Below are 23,633 nucleotides of genomic sequence, written 5' to 3'. Positions count from 1 at the left end.
TGGCTGTGCCGCTGGTTATGACGTGCGGGAAGCCTCAGCAAGGCACAGAGACCCGGGCGGCGAGGGATGGGGGAGACGCAACACCAGGCGGGAGGCAGAACAGGGACCGACCCAGGCGGGGCCGGAGACACAGGGCACGAGAGGAAGACACAGGCAGTGAGAGGCAGAGAAAGTTTGCACCACAGAGGGACCAAAGCAGGGACAGATGGACCCACGGCTGGACAGACAAACGCGCCTCTGCCTCTTCCTGCCTCACCCAGCCTCCCGGCCCCTGGGCAGCCCAGCGGGCCTGCGGTGACAATGGAGCCTGATTCCTTTTGGGCCCTCCCCACTCTCCCCTTCTTCGCCCTCCTGCAGTCCTCCCTGCAATCATCTCCCTTGTTCAAAATGAGCTCTTGCAGCTGCAGCCCAGGCAGCTGCTCCATCCTGGAGCCAGCACCGGGGGCCTGGTGGCTGGGTCCTAGAGGGATGACGCCTGGCAGGGCGGCAGCGGGGGAGCGGGGATGAGGGCTGGGTGCCCACCTCTACCCCAAGCCCCAGCACTCTCCGGGGGGCCTTTGAGGGATTGTGTGGGTCGGGCTGATGTCGCCACCCTCACTGGGCTCTTCCTAACACCCAACAGCACTCCTGGTCAGGAGGTCACTCAGGTCCAAGAATTCCAGTGCGTTCCATGGTCCCCACCGGGGTCCTAGGGTGAAAAGGAGCCCAGAGAGAGACAGACAGCCGCAGACAGGCAGACATAAAAAAGGTACACACACAGACACCAAGAGGCACGCGTGACAGAGATAATCAGAGACCAAAGAGAGAGGAACCGAGATGCAGAGACAGCAGGTACAAGACAGAATGAGACAAGACGGAGACAGGCAGACATCAAAGAACAGACAGAGGTTATGATCAATGAGCCACTCCACAAACATTTATAGAGTGAATATCTACTCTGTGTTTTAATACACAGTTAAGACACACAGAGAGAAATCAAGACGGTTAATGAGACAGAGATGGGGGCTGGGCATAGAAGGGCAGTTTAAACATAGGGCTTGAGACAAAGACAAACAGGACAGAAGCAGCCATGGGCAGACCCTGTCCCTACCCGCTCTGCGTCTCTGCCTCAGTTGCCCAGTGGTGGCCTCTTCCCGCCCACGCACAAACACATCCAACCCCATCCAATCCTTCAGGGACAGCATCTCACTTAGACATCCACGCCCAGTATCAAAGTTCTGGTTCAAGTCCCAGCTCTGGCTCCCCATTCCCGCTTCCTGCTAAGGCGGACCCTGGGGGCAGTGCTAACAGCCCAAGTTCTTGGGTCCCTGCTGCCCATGTGGGAGACCTGGATTGAGTTCCAAGCTCCTGGCTTTGGTCCAGCCCAGCTCTGGGCACCTGGAGAATCAGTGGATGGAAGATTATCTGTCATCTCGCTATCTATCCGTCTATCTAATCTCTCACTCTCTGGCTCTTCCTGTCTCTCTGCCGCTCAAATAACTTCTTAAAAAGCTTTCAGAGAAAGCTGCCTTCCTTTCCTTCCTGGCCCAGAGATGTAGGGAAAAGTGAAAAGGAAGTAGGTTTCAAATTCCCCACCCACAAGGCCTTTCGGCTCTGACAGAAGGCACCTTCAATGATGTAACGCAGGTGTTACACTTTGAGTGACATCCATGATTTAACAGGCACTTGACGAAGAACTCACGCAAACAGAATTCTGGGCATGTTTTTGAAAATCTCATCGTTGTGCCGTGATTGGTCACCCAATTCAACAATCTGCCCAACCAGCGATGCTACAAGCCTTCTGCCACTTCTCCTCCTATGATCTACGTATTGTGAATTGAGCACATAATTACTACAGGTAGTAGAGAACGAGCACTTGGAAGAACGCACCGAGTATGAGCAGATCCATATAAGTCCATGCCTTTCCACTGTTTTCAGCACCTAGCAAACTCTCTGCACTCACATGGGAAACCTGGGTGGAGTTCCTGAGTCCTGACTTTGACCTGGCCCAGACCTGGCTGTTGAGGCCATTTGGGGAGTGAACCAGTGGATGGCAAATTGTCAAACCCCATGCTGGTCTCCCACATGGGTGGCAGGGACCCACATACTTAGTCCATCTTCCTCCGCCTTGCCAGGCGCATCATCAGGGAGCTGGACCAGAAGCGGAGCAGCTACAACTTGAACACTCCAATATGGGATGCCAGGGTCACAGGTGGCAGCTGAGCCCGCTGCACCACAGTGCAGGCTCCTCTCTTTCTTACAAAGCCACCGGGGTTCAGCCATAGGGGCAGAAGTGTTAGCAGAAGCCAGAGTTCTCATTGTTCAGGTAAGAGAAGGAGGGACCACCAAGAGTAGGGGAGGCATTCACGAACATTTGGTTACACCTGTCACTCTTTGAAGTTAGACGTGGTCACGTGGCTTGCTTTGACCAATGAACTGCGAGTGAGAAATAAATAACAGGCAAAGTTTTAGGAGCAGGAAAAGGATCTGCTCTGCCCCCTTATTGCTTGCCCCGACGATCGGATCCCAAGAGAGCCTCCATCATCTCAGGTTCCTCAATGGACAACGGCTACCATGGACAGAGCACTCAAGAAACAGTGTTGGAACTTGAGGTTGTATAGTGTTGCCTCTCTGGACCAGACATGGGATTTCCAGGGCTTTCCAGAGAACTGTCAAGAAGAGACACGGATGCCCAAGCTTCAGTTTCTCACGGGGAAGTCCTCAAAGAGGGTCTTCTGACACCTGCCCCCACCCTCCCCACTTCCCCCAGCGGAGAACACATCTCCTGCCTCCTTTTCCCTAAGTGGGGGAGGTGAAGGACGAGCTCGCATCAGGCCCCATGAGGACGCAGCTGCTGGCAATGGGGCTGACAGCTCTTAGTCTGGTCCTGGATTTACGATCCCCAGGTGAGCAGCCATTCTGGGGAAGGCTCCCATCCCACAGGGATGCTCTACGCTGGGAGTCGGCCAAAGGTAGTGGAAGAGGCAACTTCCTCCTGCCTCCTCCCACAAGAATGCCACACTGCTTCTCCAGATTGGGGAAGGGGCAGAAAGGAGTATGACCCAAGGGTCTGGGCTCAACCCCACCCACCAATGAGGTTCTTTATTAAGGCAAACAGCAGCACCCAACCTCCTGCCCCGGAACCTGGGAATTCCCACTGCTTCAATTCCAGAACCCCTCCCGGTCTCCCTCCCACACCGGTGCTCACCTAGTCCTACAGTTCCTCTCAACGCAGCACCTGCTACGTGCCTGGGCACTTCTGGCCGTTCTCCCCAATCCTGAGCAAGCTGAAGCTGACCTTGATGTTTGACAACTGTTTATTGCAGGCCTACTACGTGCTTGGCTACAAGGATACACAAAAGCCCCCTGACAGGACAAGTACCTACTTTGCGCCCAGTCATTTGTTTCCATTTAAAAGTGGAATCCGAGGACCTGTCCAAAGGTGCAGTTGTTGATTCAGCCAATTGACAATTATTTTCGTAGGCCTGCTATGCAGCCGGCCTTAGCGTTCAGTTCTAAACAAGATGCAGACCTTATGGTCTAATGGAGACTCAGAATCCTTGACTAATAAGGAGGTTGGAGCTTAGAAAGACGGAATGATTTCCCCAAGGTCATACAACTAGTTAATTGTAGGGCCAGAATTCAAGCCCAGATGAGCTCAACTCCAAGTCCTAACACCACCTCAGCATGCGTTATGAACGGCACGGAACTGGGGGCTTTCCAGAATACACATGCTCCAAACAGTGGACGCACTCAGTAGGTTCAGTGAAGAAATAAAAGGGAGGAAGGATGAACAGATGGATGGATGGAGACACGGATGGGTTGAGGGAGTGACACACAGAGGATAGAGATGGTTAGATGGTGGATAATGGATGGGTGGAAGGAGTGGTGGGTGCATAGATGGATGGATTGATGCAAGGACAGATATAAAGATGGATGGACGGATGAGCAGATGGAGAGTGGGTGGAGAGATGGATATATGGAGGAATGAACAGACAGATGTCAAGATGGATAATGGAAGGACAGATATAAAGATGGATGGACAGATGAGTGGATGGAGAGTTGGGTGGAGCGACAGAAGGAATGGGCAAGCATCAGGACAGTAGAGTCTCTGTTACCCACAACAGCTGAGTTGGAAATTAGCATTTCAGGTTTTTTTTATAGACAAGGAAACTATAGCTTGGGGTAGTGAAGTTACTGGCCTGGGGCCACACAGCAAGATGGAGAAAAATCTAGATTCCAATCTAGGTCTCTCAGACTCCCCAAGCCTCTTACCTGGGCATCCTCAAGTCACTGTTCTCTCCCAGCCCCTCTGCATCTCATTCTATGGAAAGCCCTACTGGAAAGGCAATGGTGAGCCTGGGGGGAGGGGGAGGGGCGAACCATTAGCTTTCAGCCACTGATTTCTCACACAATACTGGATCAAAGGGCTATTAGCTATGAAAGGGCTAGAGTGGGGACCAGGTCTGCGTGGACGCCCAGGGATTCACCCACATCCATACAACACAGGCACACACACACTCCTAGATGCACACTTGCCCATATAGGCAAACACATCCGCCTCTGCAGACACACACACCCAAGGCAGAGATGCACGCTTGTGCAAGCATCCCTCGGACACACCACTTGCTTGCCTTCACACACACACACCTGCACACAACACATGCATGCATGTGTACACTCAGGCGGCAAGGAGGGAGGTGTGGGGCTGCTCCCTCCCCACTGGGATGTCAACAACAAGAAGGCTGTGTCATACTCACGTCCACAAACTCGCAGGCACACCTGCAAACACACACACACACACACACACACACACCAACCTACAGGCAGGGACACAGCACAGCGTCTCAACACTCACACTCACTCTCACACCCAGGAAGACACACTTGCACACAAACTTTGTCCTGATGCCCCCACTCTTACCTGCTCCCCCCCCAACAGACACACCACAACAAACCCGACAATGCCACTTGGTGTGACAGACACTGCCTCACACACGGGTTGCCAGTGGGAATCTGGACTTAAGGGTGTCACCTGTGCCAAGCCTAATTCCAACTGCGCCCAGGGACCAGACAAAGCTTGGTCCCAGTGGATGTGCCCCCCCCACACACACACCCACACCACCAGCACCATTTGCCTGCAACCCTTGGAACCCAAGTCTTGCCTTCCAGCAAGGGGAGAGAAAGAGGTGGTGTGGTGTGGTGGCTACCAGGAACCAAACAGAGGGGACTGAAGTTGGGGCAACAGGGAGGGGAGAGGGAGCCCAGGCATCCCAGAAGCACCTAAGGGGAGGGATCCTGGAGACAGAAGATGGGAGAGGCTCCCACAGGGGCTGAGCTGGAGGAGACTGAGGGACGTCACAAGGCAGGAAGCCCCCTTCTGTCTCCCCAGGACCACCGTTATTAACCCGGGGGGAAGCAGGAGGATGTAGGCGATGGGGGGGTGGATGGGGCAGGAGGGAGCAATCCTGGAGTTTCTGGAGGTGGTGGCCCCTGTGTGGCTCCCTGGGAGCCCTGGGAGGGCAAGTGAGGCAGCTGCGGACAAATATTCAGCACTTGGTGGGGAGGGGGTGTTCTGGGGGCAGTAAAAAAGAGAGATGCAAAGAGATACAGACAGGGAGAGACAGAAATAGAGAGACATCCCGAGAAGCAGAGGGAAGAGAGACACTCAGAACTACTCAGAGCCCCTGCAGGTGGAGGTGCCACTGGGAGACCCCGAGCCTCTCCCTCTCCCCCATCCGGCGCAGGGTCCCTCCCAGCCCCCCAGATCCCGCCCTCCCCGCTCGCCCCGCTCGGCCGGCCGGGACCAGGCTCCATTCCGCAGCCCTTGTGGCCTCCGCCCCGGGGCCGGGCAGGGCCCCTGCGAGCCTGGCGCGTTTGCCGGCGTTCGGGCCACCCTGCTCATTAATAATAGTAACAGCAATCAATAATAATACCAGCGCCGGGAGAGAGGCTGAGCGGGTCCCGGGAGAACCGCCCGCCCGCCCCCCGCCCCCCCCGGCGCGCCAGGCGCTGGTGGTCCGAGGTCCCCCCGGGGGCTGCGGCTGCGGCGCGGGCACCACGCCCCCCCCAAGGGAGCGCCCCCCGCGCGGCGGCCACTCACGATTTTCTCGGAAGCGCCCGCGCGGGACACGGTGCCGTTGAGCCCCACGAGCGAGGGCAGCGTCTGCGACATCCAGTTGGTGACCATGGCCATGGTGCTCAGCACCGCCCCGATCTTGAGCAGCGGCACCGACATCGCGCCCCCGCCTCATGCCCCGGGGCCGCCGGGCGCACGGTCCCTAAGCCACCCAGGCACACCCACCCACCCACCCACCCCCGGAGGAAGGGGGGGTCGCGAGCGCGAGCTGGGGCAGGGGGCGGGCCCGGGGGGGGGCTCGGGGACGCGGGCTGCGGCTCGGCGCGCCTCGCGGGCTCCGCTTTATAAAGCGCCGGCTCGGGCCCCCCCCAACCCCCTCCCGCGCCTCCGCGCCGGGCACTTCCAGCCGCCGTGACGTCACGGCTCCGGCCCGGAGCCCGGCGGGGGGCGGGGGGCACCCAGACAGCCCCCGCCCCCTCGCCGCCGCCGCGCCGCCCCCGTGCCGGGGACCGCCCCCTGGGGTAGGGGACCCACCCCCCGGCTGCTGGAGGCACTCCCGCCCGCCCCCCCACCCCACCCCCACCGCGGCGGCGGCATCCCCAACCCCGCCCCCAGCCGGTGTTCCCGCCCCCGCCCCCACCCCCGGCGGTATTCCCGGGCTGCCCTCCCCGCACCGCCCCTCGCGGAACCCCCGGCCGCTTGGGCCCGGCGTTTAAACGAGCAGCCGCCCCCCACCCCCGGCCACCTACTACGGTCGGGACTGTGACCGCGGCTCGCCAGACCCCCTGGGAGCCCAGGCAGGGGCGGCGCGCCGGGGGCCAGACACCTGTGCGCTCCCTCGGGTCGGGCAGCCCAGGGTCTCCGCGGGCTGGGGGAAGGGGCTTCCCCTCGGTTGAAGCCCACTCTGGTGGGGGGGAAGGCGGGGTGGGGATCCCCCTGCCGTTTCGGGACGAGAGGAGCCCGCAGCCGCCGCCCCCTCCCCGGTCCTGGGGGTCACTTGGGCAGCGCGGGGTTCCCGGTCTTCGCGCCGCCGGGGACCGCAGAGACCCGGCACGCGGCCTCCTGCCCGCGACTCGGCCCCGGCCCCAGGCCCTCGCCCACCCGCGTCCCGAGCGGCGCGGGGCGGGTTTCCATCCCTCTGTTTTGGCTGCACCCACGCCCCCTCCCGGCGTCCCCGCATCACCTCTCGCCGCCGCCGTCTGGAGGCGGCGATGACTCAGGCGTTTCCCGCAGCGGCCGGGCCGGGGGAGAGGCGCACAGGGCGGGGGTCGAGGTTGGGGAAGGGTGGGGGATGTGGGGGGGTCTTCAGCCGCCTTTTTTTTTTTCCCCTTGAGCTGGACAACCCCAGAGAGATTGCTTTGCCTCCGTGGGACCTACGACTTCTCTCTGCCCCGTCTTCATCCGTGAAGTGGGTAGGTGGGTGGGTGGATGGACAACCTGTGAATGGCCCAGAGAAAGGCTTCCAGACAGTGGAACAGCAGGTGCCAAGGTCCTGGGGTAGGGGTGCGGAGTAGGGGGAGCCGGTGAGTGTGAAACACCCCGCGGACTTTGCAGCTGCCAGCCTGGTGGTTACTGTTTGCAGCTGATAAATGACCCTAAGATATATAAAGGGGGAGGGTCTTGCTTTTTTGTAGGAAATGCTCAGCTCTGCACAGAAGCTTCCTAGAACTTGGCGCAGCCGCCCACCTACAGCTCAGAGAGGAGATGGGACCCGCTTGGGGTGACCCGGCAAGCTAAGTGGGAGCCCAGGATTTGAACCCAAAGATGTTTTCGGACCCCAAAACTGCTGAGCCCCACCCGGGGCCACTGGGCTCCTGGTCTCACCGTGGGCTCTGTGGGAGACTGAGTCTGCACTCCAAGGAGCCGTCTACACCCTAACGGTGGGTTCACTTCCCCACGCCCTGCCTCCTTGATCCCAAACTGCACTCAGCAGAGGCACTGCCGACCTCCCAGTCTGCAGGGCTCACTCCCTCTTTCCTAGTTCTGTCCCCACCTCCCTGCTCCCACTCCCTAAACACCTTCACTCCCAGGACTTTGTCCCAGGTCCCTCCCCATTCTTTCTGCACGCCCCCTCCGCGCCTGGGCCTGGGCACCCACTCCCAAGGCTTCGGCTCCGTCAGTCAGACACACGCCTGCCTCAGGGGCTTGGCACTCGCTGTGCCCTCTGCCCACAACGGCCACCACCACAGATGCACACCCAGCGTTCCCCTGCTTCTGTGCCTTGCCCCTTCCCGCCAGAAAACTACATTTCCCAGAATCCTTTGCACACTGGTTTCTGCGAAGCGCATCCAATAGAGAGGCATGGAGGGAGATCCAGGGTATCTCTCCCTTCTCTGTTTGCTTAACTGGTTTCTGACTGCGCTCCCAGCGAAGATGAAAGAGTTCCTCCCCGGGCACCCCACCCCAGGTCTGCTCCCCCCCACCACTAGCACCCCCCACAGCTTTCTGCTGTGGTTTGTGGCTGGGCTCCCAAATCTTGGCTCCTCAATCTTCCACCTCCCACTTCACCAATGCCCTTTATTAAATTCCTGTCTCAGAAGCACCTACAGTGGTTTGTCTCTCTGACGGGCCCTGACCTGTGTTGTGACAGAGGGGGTTGAGCCGCTACCTGGCACCAGTATCCCATATGAGCACCAGTTTGAATCTCAGCTGCTCCACTTCTGATCCAGCTCCCTGCTGTGCACCTGAGAGTGCACTTCCCATCCCTCCCTCTCTCTGTGTCTCTCTTTCTCTTCTCTCTGCAACCCTGCCTTTAAAATAACTTTTACAAAAAGAAAGAGAAACACTGGGATGACTCTCTAGGGAATTCTCCACCAACTGAGTCCTTGTGTGAGGCGTGTTTTGCTGTAAGAAGCTTTGCAGGAGTGCTTGTTTGCCTTAGCAGTTGAGGCATCCATATTCCACGTCAGAGTGGCTGGGGTTTGAGTCCCAGCTCCAGCCCCTGACTTTGGCTCCCTGCTAATGTGCCTGGGAAAGCAGTAGAAGACAGTCCAAGTGCTCAGATCCCTGCCACCCATGTGGGAGACCTGGATAAAGGGCCAGGCTCCTGGCTTCAGCCTGGCCCAGCCCTGGCCAATGCAGCCATCTGGGGAGTGAACCAGCAGATGAAAGACTCTCTCTCTCTCTCTCTCCCTCTCTCTCTCTCCCTCTGCCTCTCTGTAACTCTGCTTTCAAATAAATAAATAAACCTTTTTTAAAAAACTATGTATGGATTTTTACAAATTGTTGCACCGACATAAACATCTTTGAACCCCACGTTTCCTATGAACATGGACCTACGTGAATGTAAATTTTCATAGCAGCATTTTTATTTTTATTTTGTTTTTGATAGGCAGAGTTAGACAGTGAGAGAGAGACAGAGAGAAAGGTCTTCCTTCCATTGGTTCCCCCCCAAGATGGTTGCTACGGCCGGCGCGCTGCGCCGATCTGAAGCCAGGAGCCAGGTGCTTCCTCCTGGTATCCCATGCAGGTGCAGGGCCAAAGCACTTGGGCCATCCTCCGCTGCACTCCCGGGCCACAGCAGAGAGCTGGACTGGAAGAGGAGCAACCGGAACAGAATCCGGTGCCCCGACCGGGACTAGAACCCGGGTGCCGGTGCCGCAGGTGGAGGATTAGCCTAGTGAGCCACGGCGCCAGCCCACAGCAGCATTTTTCAAAATGAATGAAACAACCCGTTGCCTATCATCTGGCCAACAGACAAGCAGTGATCCACCAACGTCATGCGTCTAATTCATCAATAAGAAGGAGGGAGCTATTGATACCCACTGTTTGTGGATGAAGCTCCAGATATTCGCTCAGTAAAAGAAGCCAGGCTCCATGTACACAAAACATCCAGAAAAAGGCAAACCAACAGACAGGAAGTAGATAGAAATGCCCTCAACCTGAAGTGACTGCATTGCTGCAGCCCATGTGGAAGACTTGGCTTTAGTTTCTACCCCTGACTTGGGCCCAGCCTGGGGCCATTTGTGGGCATTTAGGAAGTGAACCAGCAGATAGGCGCTCGCTTGCTCTCTCCCCCTCCCTCCCTCTCTGTCTCTCTCCATGTCCCCAGTCACTGGGCCTTTCAGTAGATAAAAAGAAATGTTTCTTACAAAGAAAAGCACTGATCCCTCTTAATGATGTCACCATCTCCCAGCACCTCCACCACAGCTATCTTCTTGAACATGCGCCTCAGCGAGAACAAGCCCTCCTCAAACCCTGGTGGAAGTGCACCTGCTAACTCACTGGACCCGCAGAATAACCTATGCAGTGGGCAGGACTGTCCTTCCTGCTTGTCAAATAAGGAGGGTTGGGCATTTGGGCAGGCTTGGGAATGCCTGCATCCCATTAGTGCAGCGCCTGGATTCAAGTTCCAGCTCCACTCCGGATTCCGGCTTCTTGCTGCCCTGAGAGGCAGCAGGTGGCGGCTCCAGGAGTTGAGGTCCTGCCACTCACGTGGGAGACCTGCCTGCAGTTCCTGGCTCCTGGCTTCAGCCTGGCCCAGCCCAGGTTATTGCGAGTATTTGTGGAATGAATTGGCAAATGGAAGATCTCTCTCTCTGTCCCCCCCTCTCTCTGTCACTCAGCCTTTCAAATAAATAAATAGGCATATTTTAAAAAAGAAATCAACCAGTGTTGGCAAGGATGTAGAAGCCCTGGAACTCCTGGGTTTTGAGAGCCCTCAACAACCTACGTGCAGAATCCCACGTGACCCAGCAACTCCCTTGCTGGGCGTATGCACTAAAGATTGGGGAGCAAGGTCTCCAGGAGCTGTGTGCACAGACGTGTGTGCGCACCAGCACTGTCCGTGATACTCCAAAGGTGGACACGACCCAGTGTCAGTGCACGGATGGATGGGGGGGGGATGGAAGACAGAGTGTGGTCTGGCCATGCAATGGGACAGGACTCAGCCTTCAAAGGGAGGAAGTTCCCTGCCGAAGTATGGGTGCACCTTGAGGGCGTTCTGCTGGGTGAAATAAGCCAGTCACAAACAGAAATACTCGGGGCCAGTGCTGTGGCATAGCGGGAAAGCCACCGCCTGCAGTGCCAGCATCCCATATGGATGCCGGTTTGAGTCCTGGCTGCTCCACTTCCCATCCAGCTCTCTGCTGTGGCCTGGGGAAGCAGCAGAAAATGGCCCAAGTGCTTGGACCCCTGCACCCACGTGGGGACCCAGAAGAAGCTCCTGGCTCCTGGCTTCAGATTGGCACAGCTCCAGCCATTGCAGTCAATTGGGGAGTGAATCAGTGGATGGAAGACCTCTCTCTTTCTCTCTCTCTGCCTCTCCTTCTCTCTCTGTGTAACTCTGAATTTCAAATAAATAAATAAATCTTTAAAAAAAAGCTGTCTCCCCTTAAACACACACACACATGCACACACACACACCCCTCTTCTATGACTCCCCACTGCCAGCTCCGTAAATTTCCAAGTCCCAAACCCACTTGCAAGGCCATCAGATCACGGTCTCTCCGTCCCCAACTTCACCTCCTTTCTGGCCTCCCCACATGCACCATCCATACTCCACCCTGCCGCCCGCTTCCACAACCCACCATGGGCCTCCAAGGCTTGTTAGCACAGCCAGGGACCGCCTTCTACCTGGAATATCCACCCTCTCACCTTCAATCACTCATCCTGCAAGACTCAACGCCAATGCCACCTCCTCCAGGAAGCCCTTTTGACTTGACGCTTTGCACTGTGTACCCTGTGCCTGCTGCGCCTTTCTGGACTTGGAGAACAGGAGCCACTCCACAGCAGGCTGCCACATCTCTCCATGTCCCCAGTGCCTCGCTGTGGGTCCTTTTTCATGGGGATCAGTGCAGAAGTTACAAATACGAAGACTCTAGCTCACCTTTGCTGGCTATGTATTTTTTACGAGAATAACGGAGACCATTTCAGGGCTTGAAAGCTGAGTGGCTAGGGGAGGCCTCAAGAGGTCCATGGAAGAGTGGAATCAAACATCATGTTAGTGCAAATTTTTTTTAAATCTATCCATAGATTCTCTCATAATACACACTTTTGTGAATTTTTTGAATATCCCTCAAATGCATGGATTTTCAAAATTGTGGGACTAAAGCAATGTTCTCTTCTCATCTCATTTTGTTTTTTTAAAGATTTATTTCACTTCTGGGCCAGGCTGAAACCAGGAGCCAGGAGCTCCATCTGGGTCTCCCACGGGGGTGGCAGGGACCCAGGTACTTGGCCCATCACTGCTGCCTTCCCAGGTGCATGAGCAGGGAGCTGGATTGGAAGTGGAGCAGCCGGGACTTGAACTGGCACCCCTATGGGATGCCGGCACTGCAGGTGGTGGCTTTACCCTACTTGGCCACACAAAGCCAGCCGCTTCTTTCCGTTTTCTATTTACTTTTTAAAGCACCCTCGTTTTTGGATTGCATTCAACTGGCTGTGCCTTCTGTTTCCTTCCTTCTTGTGCAGTGACACCGGCCTTCTCATCTGCTATGAGGGGCTCAGAGGGGCAGGCATTGAGCCAAGCGGGTAAGCCGCCCCCTGGGACGCCCTCGTCCCAGGCTCTGCGCCTCACGCCAGCTCTCTGCGCACGCGCGCTCTGGGAAGCAGTGGCGATGGCTCAAATACTTGGGTCCCTGCCACCCACGTGGGAGACCCGGACGGAGCTCCCGACTCAGCAGCCGAGTTTGGTGCAACCCAGTCCCGGCCATCGCAACCACAAATGCAGGAGACTCAGGACTGTTAGGGCCATGCAGACGGGCCTGGGAGAGCCGCCCGGGTTCCCGGGAGCCGCGGCAGCCTGCAGAGGGTAGGGGCTGTGTCCCTGAGCCTTCTCTGCTCTCTTCCGGCTTCTGCTTGGTTGGTGCCTGAACCCTGGGGGCGGGGGGTGAAGTCGTGAGCCGGGCGGGCCCCCACCCAGGGGTGAAGACACTGAGCTGTTCTCTAAAGAAAGTAGGAGCGAAGTCTCCTGTTCCCGTCACCACAGCCTTTGTCCCAACACAGCCAGGCGCTGCAGAGCGCGCCAGGTCACCCAGCGCCGGTGTGAGGCGTGGGGGTCCCAGCCTGAGAGGCGCTCCGTACGTAAATGAATCTGGGAAGGCAGCAGGTCCGACGATGAAGTTAAACAGCTTGACCAACGCCAAGTACATGCAGTCCTCGCTCCGAACCCACAACGTCAGCCCAGTGCAGGTGGAAAACGGTCAGGAAGAGACCCCTACCCTCCTGAGCACCTAAGAGACGCTTCCCTGGCCTAACGGCTCTGGACACAGCACTTAGACCGTAGCAGGCATCTCTCAGCCAGAGATGGATGATGCAAAACAAAGCTTACGGGGCAATGGGCTTGGGCGCTCTGCAAATACCGCACTGCTTTTAAAGGGGGGACTTGAGATTTGGGGATTTGGGTACCTGCAGAGGTCCTGGGACCAATCCCCCGATGACACCAAGGGACCGCTGTGCATCGTCCCTGAACCGTCCCACAGGGACACCACAGACCTGCTCCCACGGGGCCAGCATTAAAGTCAGGTGCAGACCTGGACCTCATCTATAAGTAAAATTTTGATATTGTGCTCATTATAGATTTCTTTGCATGAATTTTCATTTCTTTAAAATATTGCATTCAAGGGCCAGCGTTGTGGTGTAGAGGGTAAAGCAGCCGCCTGCAATGCTGGCACTCCATTTGAGCACTGGTTCGAGTCCCGGCTACTCCACTTCCGATCCAGCTCCCTGCTAATATGCCTGGAAAAGAAGCAGCAGATGGCCCAAGTCCTTGGGCCCCTGCCACCCACATGGGAGACCCGGATGAAGCTCCTGGCTCCTGGCTTCAGCCTGGCCCAGCCTTGACTGTTGTGGCCATTTAGGGAATAAACCAGCAGATTTAAGATCTCTCTCTGTTTCTCTATAACTCTGTCTTTCAAATAAATCTTTTAAAAATATTTTTAAATTAAAAAATTTTAAATGTATTAAAGTATCTTGGTTAATGAGGTTTTTGGAGTTCCCTTAAATTTTGCACTTGAAGCAAGGGTCTCACTTGCTCTCCTCTGGCAGGGGGCTACAAGCACACACACACCTGCGTGCACACGCGCACACACACACACACTGGTATACACCTGCAAACACAGGCACACACCCACATACCTTCACCATGGTCACGCACACACAGCCCCTGCACAAACTTCATTCCACCAGCAGGTGGCGCTCCCGCTCTTTAATTAAAGACCTAGCCCCGCCTCAGCTCTGCCCTGCCCTTACTCTCTTAGCCCTTTTAAAGGTTTCCTTTCATTTCCTCCCACTTTGGGCTTTTACACTTTCTACAGGAGCCTGGGGAAGACAGGATCTCTTTAAAATAAAAAAGAAGGTGTTATTTGAAAGGCAGAGAGAGGTCTTCCATCCACTGGTTCATGCCCCAAACACCTGCCACAGTGGGGGCTGGGCCAAGGCGAAAGCCAGGAACTCTGAACTCAATCTATAGCTCCTGCGTGGATCGGGTTCCAGCCCAGGTCAATGTCAAATACCCGGGTATTTGAGCCACCACCTGCTGCCTCCCAGGGAGCTGAATCAGAAGCAGAGCCGGGGCTCCAAGCACTCCAATACAGGATGCGGGCTGTTAATTGCCCACCCCAAGAACAGGGTCTTAGCCCTAAACAGTGGTGCCCCGGGCCGGTGGGGCCTCAGGCACTAGGTAAGAAGACGGGTTTTCTTGGTGCCTCTGGTCCAGGAGCACGTGGTTCCTGGGACCCCTCCTGCCACGGTGTCTCCCACCAAAGGCACGGTCAACCTTCCCAAAAGAGTACATGGAAAATTTCAGAAGCAAGTACTTGGTAACTTTGAAGTTGTGGGCTGCTCTGGGCAATGAAATCTCATCCCTCCACACTCCACCCTGCCCGGGAGGCAAATGGCCCCGTGGTCCAGCGTATCCACGCTGCAGGCACCACACTGTCACATCCTGGTTACCCTGCTCGTGTTCAAGGAAGCCTTGTATTACTTAGTAACAGCCCCAAAGTGCAAGAGCAGTGGCACAAAGCAGGGGCTGGGGCATAAAACATGGGGGGACTGATGAACTCCAGCACCGGGTAGCAACACTGCAGGGCCCACGGGAGAGCACACAGCACCAGAGGACCTCAGGTGTTCTCAAAAGCGGAATGAGAAGATGTACATTTGGATGCAAGCCACACACACGAGCTGCCCTCAGTTTGTGGGAAACATGTGTGGAAAGTTGTGCCTGGGTTTCAAACCTTTGTGCAACTAAAATCAACATCTCGGGCTGGTGCTGTGGTGCAGTAGGTAAAGCTGCCACCTGCAGTGCTGGCATCCCCTGTGAGTGCAGGTTCGAGTCCTGGCTGCTCCACTTTTTTTTATTTATTTATGTATCTTATCTGAGAGGCAGAGAGAAAGAGAGAGAGGGAGAGAGAGGTCTTGCATCTGCTGGTTTACTCCCCAGATGGCCACAACAGCCAGAGCTGAGCCAAAGCCAGGAGCTTATTCCAGGTCTCCCATGTGGATACTGGGGCTCAAGGACTTGGGCCATCTTCCACTGCTTTCCCAGGCCACAGCAGAGAGCTGGATCGGAAGTGGAGCAGCCGGGACTCGAACCAGCGCCCATATGGGATGCTGGCACTGTAGCTGGCGGCTTTACCCGCTATGCCACAGCGCCAGCCCCTGCTCCATTTCTGACCCAGCTCTCTGCTATGGCCTGGGAATGCAGCAGCAGAAGATGGCCCAAGTGCTTGGGCCCCGGCACCTGCGTAGGAGACCCGGATGGAGTTCCAGGCTGCCGGCTTTAGCCTGGCCTGACCCCTGCCACGTGGCCATCTAGAGAGTGAACCAGAGGCTGGAAGAACTCTTTTTAATCCCCCCCTACACTCCCATAACTCTGCCTTTCAAATGAATATTTTTAAAAATTTTTTCAAATTCTGTATTTATTGATTTGAGAAGCAGAGAGACAGACAAAGGGGCAGGAGAGAGAGAGAGAGAGAGAGAGAGAGAGAGAGCGAGCTTCCATGCACTAGTTCACTCCCCAAATGCCCACACTGGCTGGGACCAGAGCCAGGAGCTGGGAGTGTCACCAGTCTCCCACGTCGGGGGCTGGAACCCAGTCACGTGAGCCATCACCATTTCCTCCCAGGGAGCTGGAGTCAGGAGCTAGAGTGGGGAACCCACCCCAGGCACTGCGACATGGGGTGTGGGCGTCTGAACCGCTAGGTTAAACGCCCACCCCTAAACTCAGCACTTACGCCCATTTTCCAGGAGCTTTCCAAGTTCCCCTCGTGCCTGTTTAGGCGTCAGGGCTGTGTGCCGTTTTGGGCATTCACTGGGTGGGGGGGGGGCCTTGACACATATCCCTCGTGGGAAAGAGGGGCCAACGGAACGGGAGTCATGATTTCCAAAAGAAAGCCAGGCTGGATGCGCGCCTGGCCCTGCACAGGAATGTCCCGAGGCGGGATCCAGCCTGCAGTTCCCACATCCCACGCTGCGGTCCGGGAGCCACCCCCACCACCACCACAGCTCCAGCTTCCTGCTAATGCAGACTGGGGGAGGGGCTCAAGCCACTGAGCTCCTGCCACCCCCGTGGGAGACTTCAGCTTCAGCCCCGCCCTGGCCCAGCCCCAGCCACTGCAGGCATTTGGGGTGTGCACCAGCAGATGGCGCTGTCTCATATATGTGTGTGTGTGTGTGTGTGTGTGTGTGTGTGTGTGTGTCTGTGTGCGCGCTCTCTGCCTCTCAAATCGGTAAATACATTTTTAGAAATTCGTTGAGCACCTGCTGTGGGCCCAGCTCTGTCCTAGGCACTGGAAAGACCCCTGGGCCCTGACGGGTTTCTGCTCTGATGAGGAGCCAACTGAAGGATAAACAGACAAGCTGTGAAAAGCAGGATGACAAAGAAAAATAACACAGAGAAGTGCGCAGAGAGCAGCAGAGGGCGGCCGTCTCAGATGGCTGCTTAGGGTGGGCTTCTCAGAGGAGGTGACATTTAAGCAGAAAGGACAGCAAGGAGTTACTTAGGGGGCAGCACCCCCTGGCGGAGGGAACGTTAAATGCAAAAGCCCTGAGGTGCATGATCCAAACTGAACAATCCTCCTCCCCTTATCCTGTGGGGGATGAGGGGTTCCAGGAACAAGTGGCCCCCAAACCCAAATAGTGCCAAGGATATAGCCAGATCTGGGGGGGGGATCTTCCCAGTAGTTAGGAAGGTGGTACCTTTCCCACAGGGAAGGGGGGGGGGGCTTGGGGCTTCAGGATGTCTGGGAGCTCCAAATCACTCACAGACCAGAACCCAGAACACCCGAGACGGACCCTGGATGGAGGGACAATGACTCCGACAGGTCCTACTTTCCAACTCAAACCCAGACTCAATCTCACAGCACCCAAGTTCCTAGGTGCCCTGGCCTCACCCAAATCCCCAATCCCCCTCGCCCACACCAGCCTCCTCACGGCTCTCAAACATGCCAGACTCGTCCCTACCCCAGGGCCTTTGCACCTGCGGTTCCTCCCTCCTTGCATGCTTTCCCTCTGGGATACCCACAGGGCTCTCTCTCTCTCACCTCCTCCAGCTGTCGCATCAAACGACACTTCCTGGGGCAGGCATTTGACCACGTCCCATATCTGAGTGCTTAAGTTCGAGTCCCACCTCTGCTCCCTAGCCAGCTTCCCATCAATGCACAGGTGATGGTCCAAGAGCTTGGACCCCTGCCACCCACGTGGGAGACCCGGATGGAATTCCAGGCTCCTGGCTTCTGCCCGGCCCAGCTGTTGCGTGCACAGGGGAGTGAATCAGCTGATGGAAGATGTCTCTGCCTGTCTTTAGAAAATAAATAAGAAGTAAAAATATCAGCTCCTTAGAGACACCTGGCCGCTCCTACTTCCCACCCTGGTCTCTCTGTAATCTCCTTTGCCAGTCTGCTCGTCTCGACATTTACCTGATGTTCTTATACATGGACCTCGCTGTTGACTTTGTATCATATTTATTGGGTTTGTGTATGTTTCCTCTGCCAAAAGGTCAGTGTGAAAGAGAAGGGATTTGACCACTTGGGCCACAGCTGTATCCCTTGTGCTTAATGAATGGATGGATGAATGAATGAATAAATTTCTTTCCAGGAAAGAGCCCTGGTGGAGCCCACAGCCCATCAGGGACCCGGGACGGGTCTCTGGGAAGCCATGGAGAGGACAGAACCTCCCTGGGGCTCCCCGGGGCGCCATACCTGTGCTGGCCACTGGGAGGCACTGCAGCCTACAGCAGAACTCCGGCAGCCCCGCCCCAACTGATGGTAGCCCCGCCCCTTGCCTGCGTTTAGCCCCGCCCCACACCGCCCTGCTAAGCCCCTCCCCTTGGAGGACCCAGGTTAGCCCCGCCCCCAGGGAACTCTGGGCCTTGCAGTTTGTAGCGCTCACCCACCCCCCCAACTACCTCTCACAGCAAACTGTGTACCCAGCCAATGTGGGTGACACGACAGGAAGCCTGGCGTTCCCGAGGGGCTAGCACGGGTAGGGGCGATCCCCAGGTACTGGTGCCAAGGATCCTTTGGGAATCCAAATTCAGCTCCATTTCTGGCCATTTTCCCCAGTCGTTTTGCAAATCCATGCCTCTGTGTGTGTGTGTGTTTCTCTCTGGATCAGGGATCCATTAAGCTCCTACTGTGTGAAGCCTGGTGCCAGGTGCTGGACACGGCCCCTCTCCCACCCAGCGGGCAGGTGCTGAGATGCAGACCCTGGAAAGAGGGGCCCCACCCCCCCAACCTCTCCCGTGGTCCCTCAGAAATTCTTGCATCTAGATGCAAACCTCCATCTCTCCCAGTGCCCTCCTGGGGTGGGTACAGCGTGCAGTACAGGAGAGGGAAGGTGCCCAGAGGGTTTTTAATCTGAATTTCGAGCTGAAAACCCCACCTTGCAACATCTCCACAAGCCCTTTCCCCATCCATGGAGTGGGCTACTTAACAAAAAGCTGACCATGTGGACACGGGAGCCTGACTGCCTCCCATCCCAATGCTCTCTCTGCCACTCTTGAGCTGTGAGTCTTTCAGCAGAAGTTTTTTCTTCTCCCCGCGCCTCAGTTTCCCCATCTACAGAGCAAGGGTACAGACAGCATCCCCAGGGAGGGGCTGAGGGGCTGAAATGCCTCACCTCACCCTGTGGGCTTGAGCAAGTGTCTGCTACAGCAGCCACTTAATGCATGCTCACTGCTATTTCTATCCTTATTTTCGATTCCAGCTTCCCTTTGAGCTCATCTAGAGCTGGGAATTTGGGGGTGCTCCTATCCCCAGGATAGAGTACAGGAGAGGTTCCCCAAGAGCTGAAGATGCCTGGACCCCCACATTTTGCAAACCTTGCGGAAGGATGGGGAGGGAGAAGCAGTGTGTGCGAGGCACTAACACACACACACACACACACACACGCCTGCACGCAGTCACTCGCCCCCCAAGGCCCCTTCCCAAGCACTTAAGGCCCAGAACCGCATGCGCTGGGTCACCTCGGTGCGCTCACACAGCCACACACCTGGCCACACATGCCCATGGGGACACTGTCACCCACAGCGCTGGGATCAGTCCTAGCTGCCAGGCACACAACTCCCACGGCTGGCTCGCCCGCCTGGCACCACCACCCCAACACGGGTGGCAGCCAGGCACTGTCACCCATCAGGATCTCCCCATCGTACACACACCCCAACTCACTCCCAAGTGGACGCCCCCACACACAAACTCCCCTCGGTCACACCCAAGCCTGGACACAAAGACACGTTCACCCTGCACCCCACACACGTCCCTGTCAGTCACTCACACGTGAGTCCCGCCCCCTTCCCACACTGGGGGTGCAGGCGAGGAGTGTGTGTGCGTGATGGGGGAGGGTCTTCACCCCAAGTCTCCCAGCCGTGCAGGGGAAAGGCAAAGGCCCCCCGAAGTTTTCCCCTTCACCCCACTTCGTGCCAGCCAGGAGGTGGGGTGTGGGCTCCGGGTCGCCCAGGGAATGACAACCGCCAAGCCGGCGTCCCGCTGCACCCCCAAACCGTCCCAGCCCCAGAAAGGATATGAAGCGCCTCTCCTTCTCCCCCAAGCCGGGGTGAACGGCCCGGCAGCCCCTTCCCCGCGGCGACCCCCAGCCCTTCACCACCCCTGAAGCTCCGTGGGGGGTGGGGTGCTGCTGGACCACCCCCAATTGCCGTTCCCCTGGGAATCCTCGGGGCTCCCCGCCCCTCCTGGAGCCCCCCCGCGCCCGCACCTGCCCGCCGGGCCCTTACCTGTCCGGCGAGGCCTGGGCATAGCAGCAGCAGCAGCGGCAGCGGCAGCGGCGGGACCGTGAGCGGCCACATGACGCGCCCCCGGCCCGGCTCTCCGCCCGCCCGCCCTCCCGGCGCCCGGGACCGCCACCCGGCGCGACCCCGCCCGGCCGGCCGGGGCCACCCTGCGCCGCCGCCTCCCCGCCTCGCCCGCGGCCGGGATTCCGCCCCACCCCCGCCCCCTCGGCCGCGCCGAGCCTTTGTGGCGGGCTCCGCCCCCCGCCCCGCCCCCAGCTCGTCTTTGGGCTCCAACCAAGCGAGGAGGGGGGGTGGTCCGCTGAGAGCGGGGATGAGAGGGGGAGCTGGCGCTGGCGAGGGGGCCTGGGCGCCAGATCCCTTAACCTCCCCACCCGCCGTGGGAGCGGGGCACGGGGCTGGGGGAGGGGTGTCCGTCGCGTGCTTGCCATCTCACCCTCCCCAGACCCTCCCCGTGTCAAAGTGGACGTGGGAGGGGGACCCACGCAGGTGATGGGGGAAGAGGAAGGAGTGGCTCCGTGCAAAGGGGAGAAATGAGGAGACCCCCTTCCCTCCGGAACCAACAGAGAAACTGAGGCAGGGCGTGTAAAATCGGAAGTTGGGGAAAGGGTCCACGCCAGGGCGGAGGTGGAGACTGCGGGGCCTGGCCTGCCAACGTGTGTGTGTGTGTGTGTGTGTGTGTGTGTGTGTGTAGGGGGGGTGTTTGAGTTTCTCTCTTCCTGGGCACCCACTCCCCACGGGCCCTCCCCCGCCACACCTGATCTGGGCTCCTGGTCTACTGACCAGATCCCAAGAGAATGAGAAGGCCTGTTCTGCCTCCACGGGAAGCTGTTTGCATGCTGAAAGGCGCCCTTGGCTTGCCCACCTGCCTCTGAGCCTCCATCAGCCTCCCTCCATGGTCTCCCCTCCCCACCACTGCTCGATGGCTTTGCCCGTGCAGGGGATAATAAGTCAGGTGTTGGAGAAAGCGCCTAGGAAACTTAGGGTGCAGGGCAGGCTGGCAGGTTTGAGACCCTACTATGTGCACCCAAATAGCACACGCTGTGCATGGTTTTGTCCAGGTTGGTCTCACTCGCTCACCAGGGGACACGAGACAAAAAGCTGTCCGTCTCCTGGAAGAGCCATGTTCTCAGAGCGTTGTTGGAAGGGAATAAGACAAGCAGCCAGCGCTCAGAGCTTTGGGGTCGGGGACTCTGGACATGGAATATGGGCACCAAGCAGAATGTGGGGGGTGGGCATCTGTCATAGCGGTTAGGGTGCTGGTTGGGACGCCCATAATCCCATTTCGGAGTGCCTGTGTTTGAGTTCTGGCCATGGTCCTGATTCCAGCTTCCTGCTAACACACACCCTGGGAGGCCACAGGTCGCTGGCTCCAGCCCCTGGGCTCCTGCAACCCACAGGGAGGCCTGGGTTGAGTTCCTGGCATCCAGCTTAGGCCCAGCCCAGCCCCAGCTTGTGGAAGTATTTGGAGAGTGAACCAGCAGATGAGAGATCTCTGTCTGTCTTTTTTTCTGTCTCTGTCTCTCTGGCTTTCAAATAAATAAATAATTTTTTTTAAATAACAGAATCTGAGCCTGGGGAGGTATCTCATCCACTCTTTTACCTCTTCCCCCTCTCCCCCAAAGGCAATCCTTTGCTAGGTTCGCAGGCCAAGGCTGCAGTAAGATGGGGTGGGAGGAGAAGGGCGGGTGGAACCCAAAGTCTTGACCAAGAGTGGGCGCCCTTGTGCGTGCCCGTGAGCTTCAGGACCATGAACAGCGTCTTCCTCAGGCTCTGGCTGCTGGGACGGTCACACTCAGGGCCAAGCTGTGGCTGTCCTGTAGGAAGACACTTCAGAAACATGCATCTACTTTGATCTTAAAGAATGAAAATCATGCATAGTTTATTCATAATATGATCTTTTCCTAGACTTTGAAGGCTTTTGTAGGCATAGATTTCAAAAAAAAAATTTGCTCCAAAATACAGGGATTTAAAAAAAAATTTATTTGAAAGGCAGAGGGAAAGGAAGAAAGGGAGAGACAGAGAGAAAAAGAAATCTTCCATCTGTTAGTCCACTTGCAAATGGCAGCCATGTTGGGGCTGGGCCAGGCTGAAGCCAGAAGCCAGGAACTCATCTGGGACTCCCAGGTGGCTGCAAGGATCCACATACTTGTGCCATCATCCACTGCCTTCCTAGGCTCATTAGAAGGATGCTGGATCAGAAGCAGAGCAGCCAGTGGTTTAACCTGCTGTACCACAGCACCAGCCCAAAATAAACTTTTTTTAAGAAAAAAATTGTCTGTTTATTCAAGAAGCAGACAGAGAGAGAGAGAGAGAGAGCTCCCACTCACTGGCTCACTCCCAAAATGCCCACAATGGTCCTAGCCAAGGCCAAAGCTGGAAACTGGGGACTTCATCCAGGTATCCTCAGTTGGGTGGCAGGGATCCAGCCACCTGAGCCATCCCTTTTGCCTCCCAGGTGCACATGGGAAGGAAGCTGGAACCAGGAGCCGGAGCCAGGCATTCCAATGTGGACGTCCCAACCACCAGCCAAACTCCCACCCCTAAACTCATCTTTTAATTCCAGTTGCCACAGACTTCTGGAAATGCCCTCGTGTGGTTGGGATTTGATCAGTACGTTCTCAGACCCATTCCCCATGCTCTCATCCGCTCCCCTCTGTATCAGGGGGACAGCTCCTGCAAACCTGTTTCCCAAGCTCCCTTGGCCCCTACACATTGCATTTCCCAGGCTCCCTTGCTTCTGATCTGGCTAAGCCAATGGGAGGTCACAAAGGAGACTGGCGGGCTAGACGAGAGGAGAAGCCAGAGTACTCCTCTCTGTCCACTGTGGGTGTCTCCAGCCGTGGGCGTGTGTCTCCTTTGTGGTCTCAGCGCTACTAGGTTGTTCCCAGTATGGATCAAGTCTTGCCAGGGGGCTGCAGCCACTACCTCCTCCCTGGTTCATTTCAGCCCTTGGGAAGACGACGACTTGCCGTCTAGAGTTGGCTCACCGTCCTCTGCTTGCTTTTAAGCCTTCCTAGCACCTCTGTGACAAATTCTCCATGTTAAATACCCTCTACTGAACCACCTGGCATGGGCTCTATCCTTCCGATTGGTCAGTAGCAAGCTCATTGTCATGACCGTGCTGTGGTCAGTGTCCTGTTGAATGTGATTTATGCGCCATCAGCACCTCCTGCTTCTGCTGGGATTAGCATTGTGGTCACTTTTGTGGCCACCAGTGGTCATTCCTGGTTGTGCTGTGGTATATGTGGCGATCTATGCTTGTGGTCAGTTTCCTGGCTGTGTTGTGCTTATCACAACCACGGCCAACCCTGGTGCTGTGGTCTCTGTCCAGAGCTTCCTTTGGTCTAAATGATGACCAGGTCATCCTGTGGCTATGACCCACTCAGCCCTA

General features: G+C 56.9%; 1 protein-coding gene across 2 annotated transcripts in view; it reads right to left on the bottom strand.

Moving 5' to 3' along the window:
- OLFM2 (olfactomedin 2) overlaps positions 1-20,378 on the bottom strand; it is a 56,853-nt gene extending 36,475 nt beyond the window's left edge. The window contains exon 1 of one of the 2 annotated variants that reach the window (XM_017338787.3): positions 20,225-20,378. In XM_017338787.3, the coding sequence (XP_017194276.3) occupies positions 20,225-20,296 (72 nt within the window). In that variant the 5' untranslated portion in view covers positions 20,297-20,378. Of the gene's footprint in view, positions 1-6,081; positions 6,344-20,224 lie in introns of those variants that run through there. The other variant, XM_017338786.3, reaches the window with a different exon arrangement.
- Between the last annotated feature and the right edge of the window lie 3,255 nt (positions 20,379-23,633).

Source organism: Oryctolagus cuniculus, chromosome 16 (assembly GCF_964237555.1).
Source record: "Oryctolagus cuniculus chromosome 16, mOryCun1.1, whole genome shotgun sequence".
NCBI classification, from domain to species: domain Eukaryota; kingdom Metazoa; phylum Chordata; class Mammalia; order Lagomorpha; family Leporidae; genus Oryctolagus; species Oryctolagus cuniculus.
This window is presented reverse-complemented; position numbering and strand designations above follow the sequence as displayed.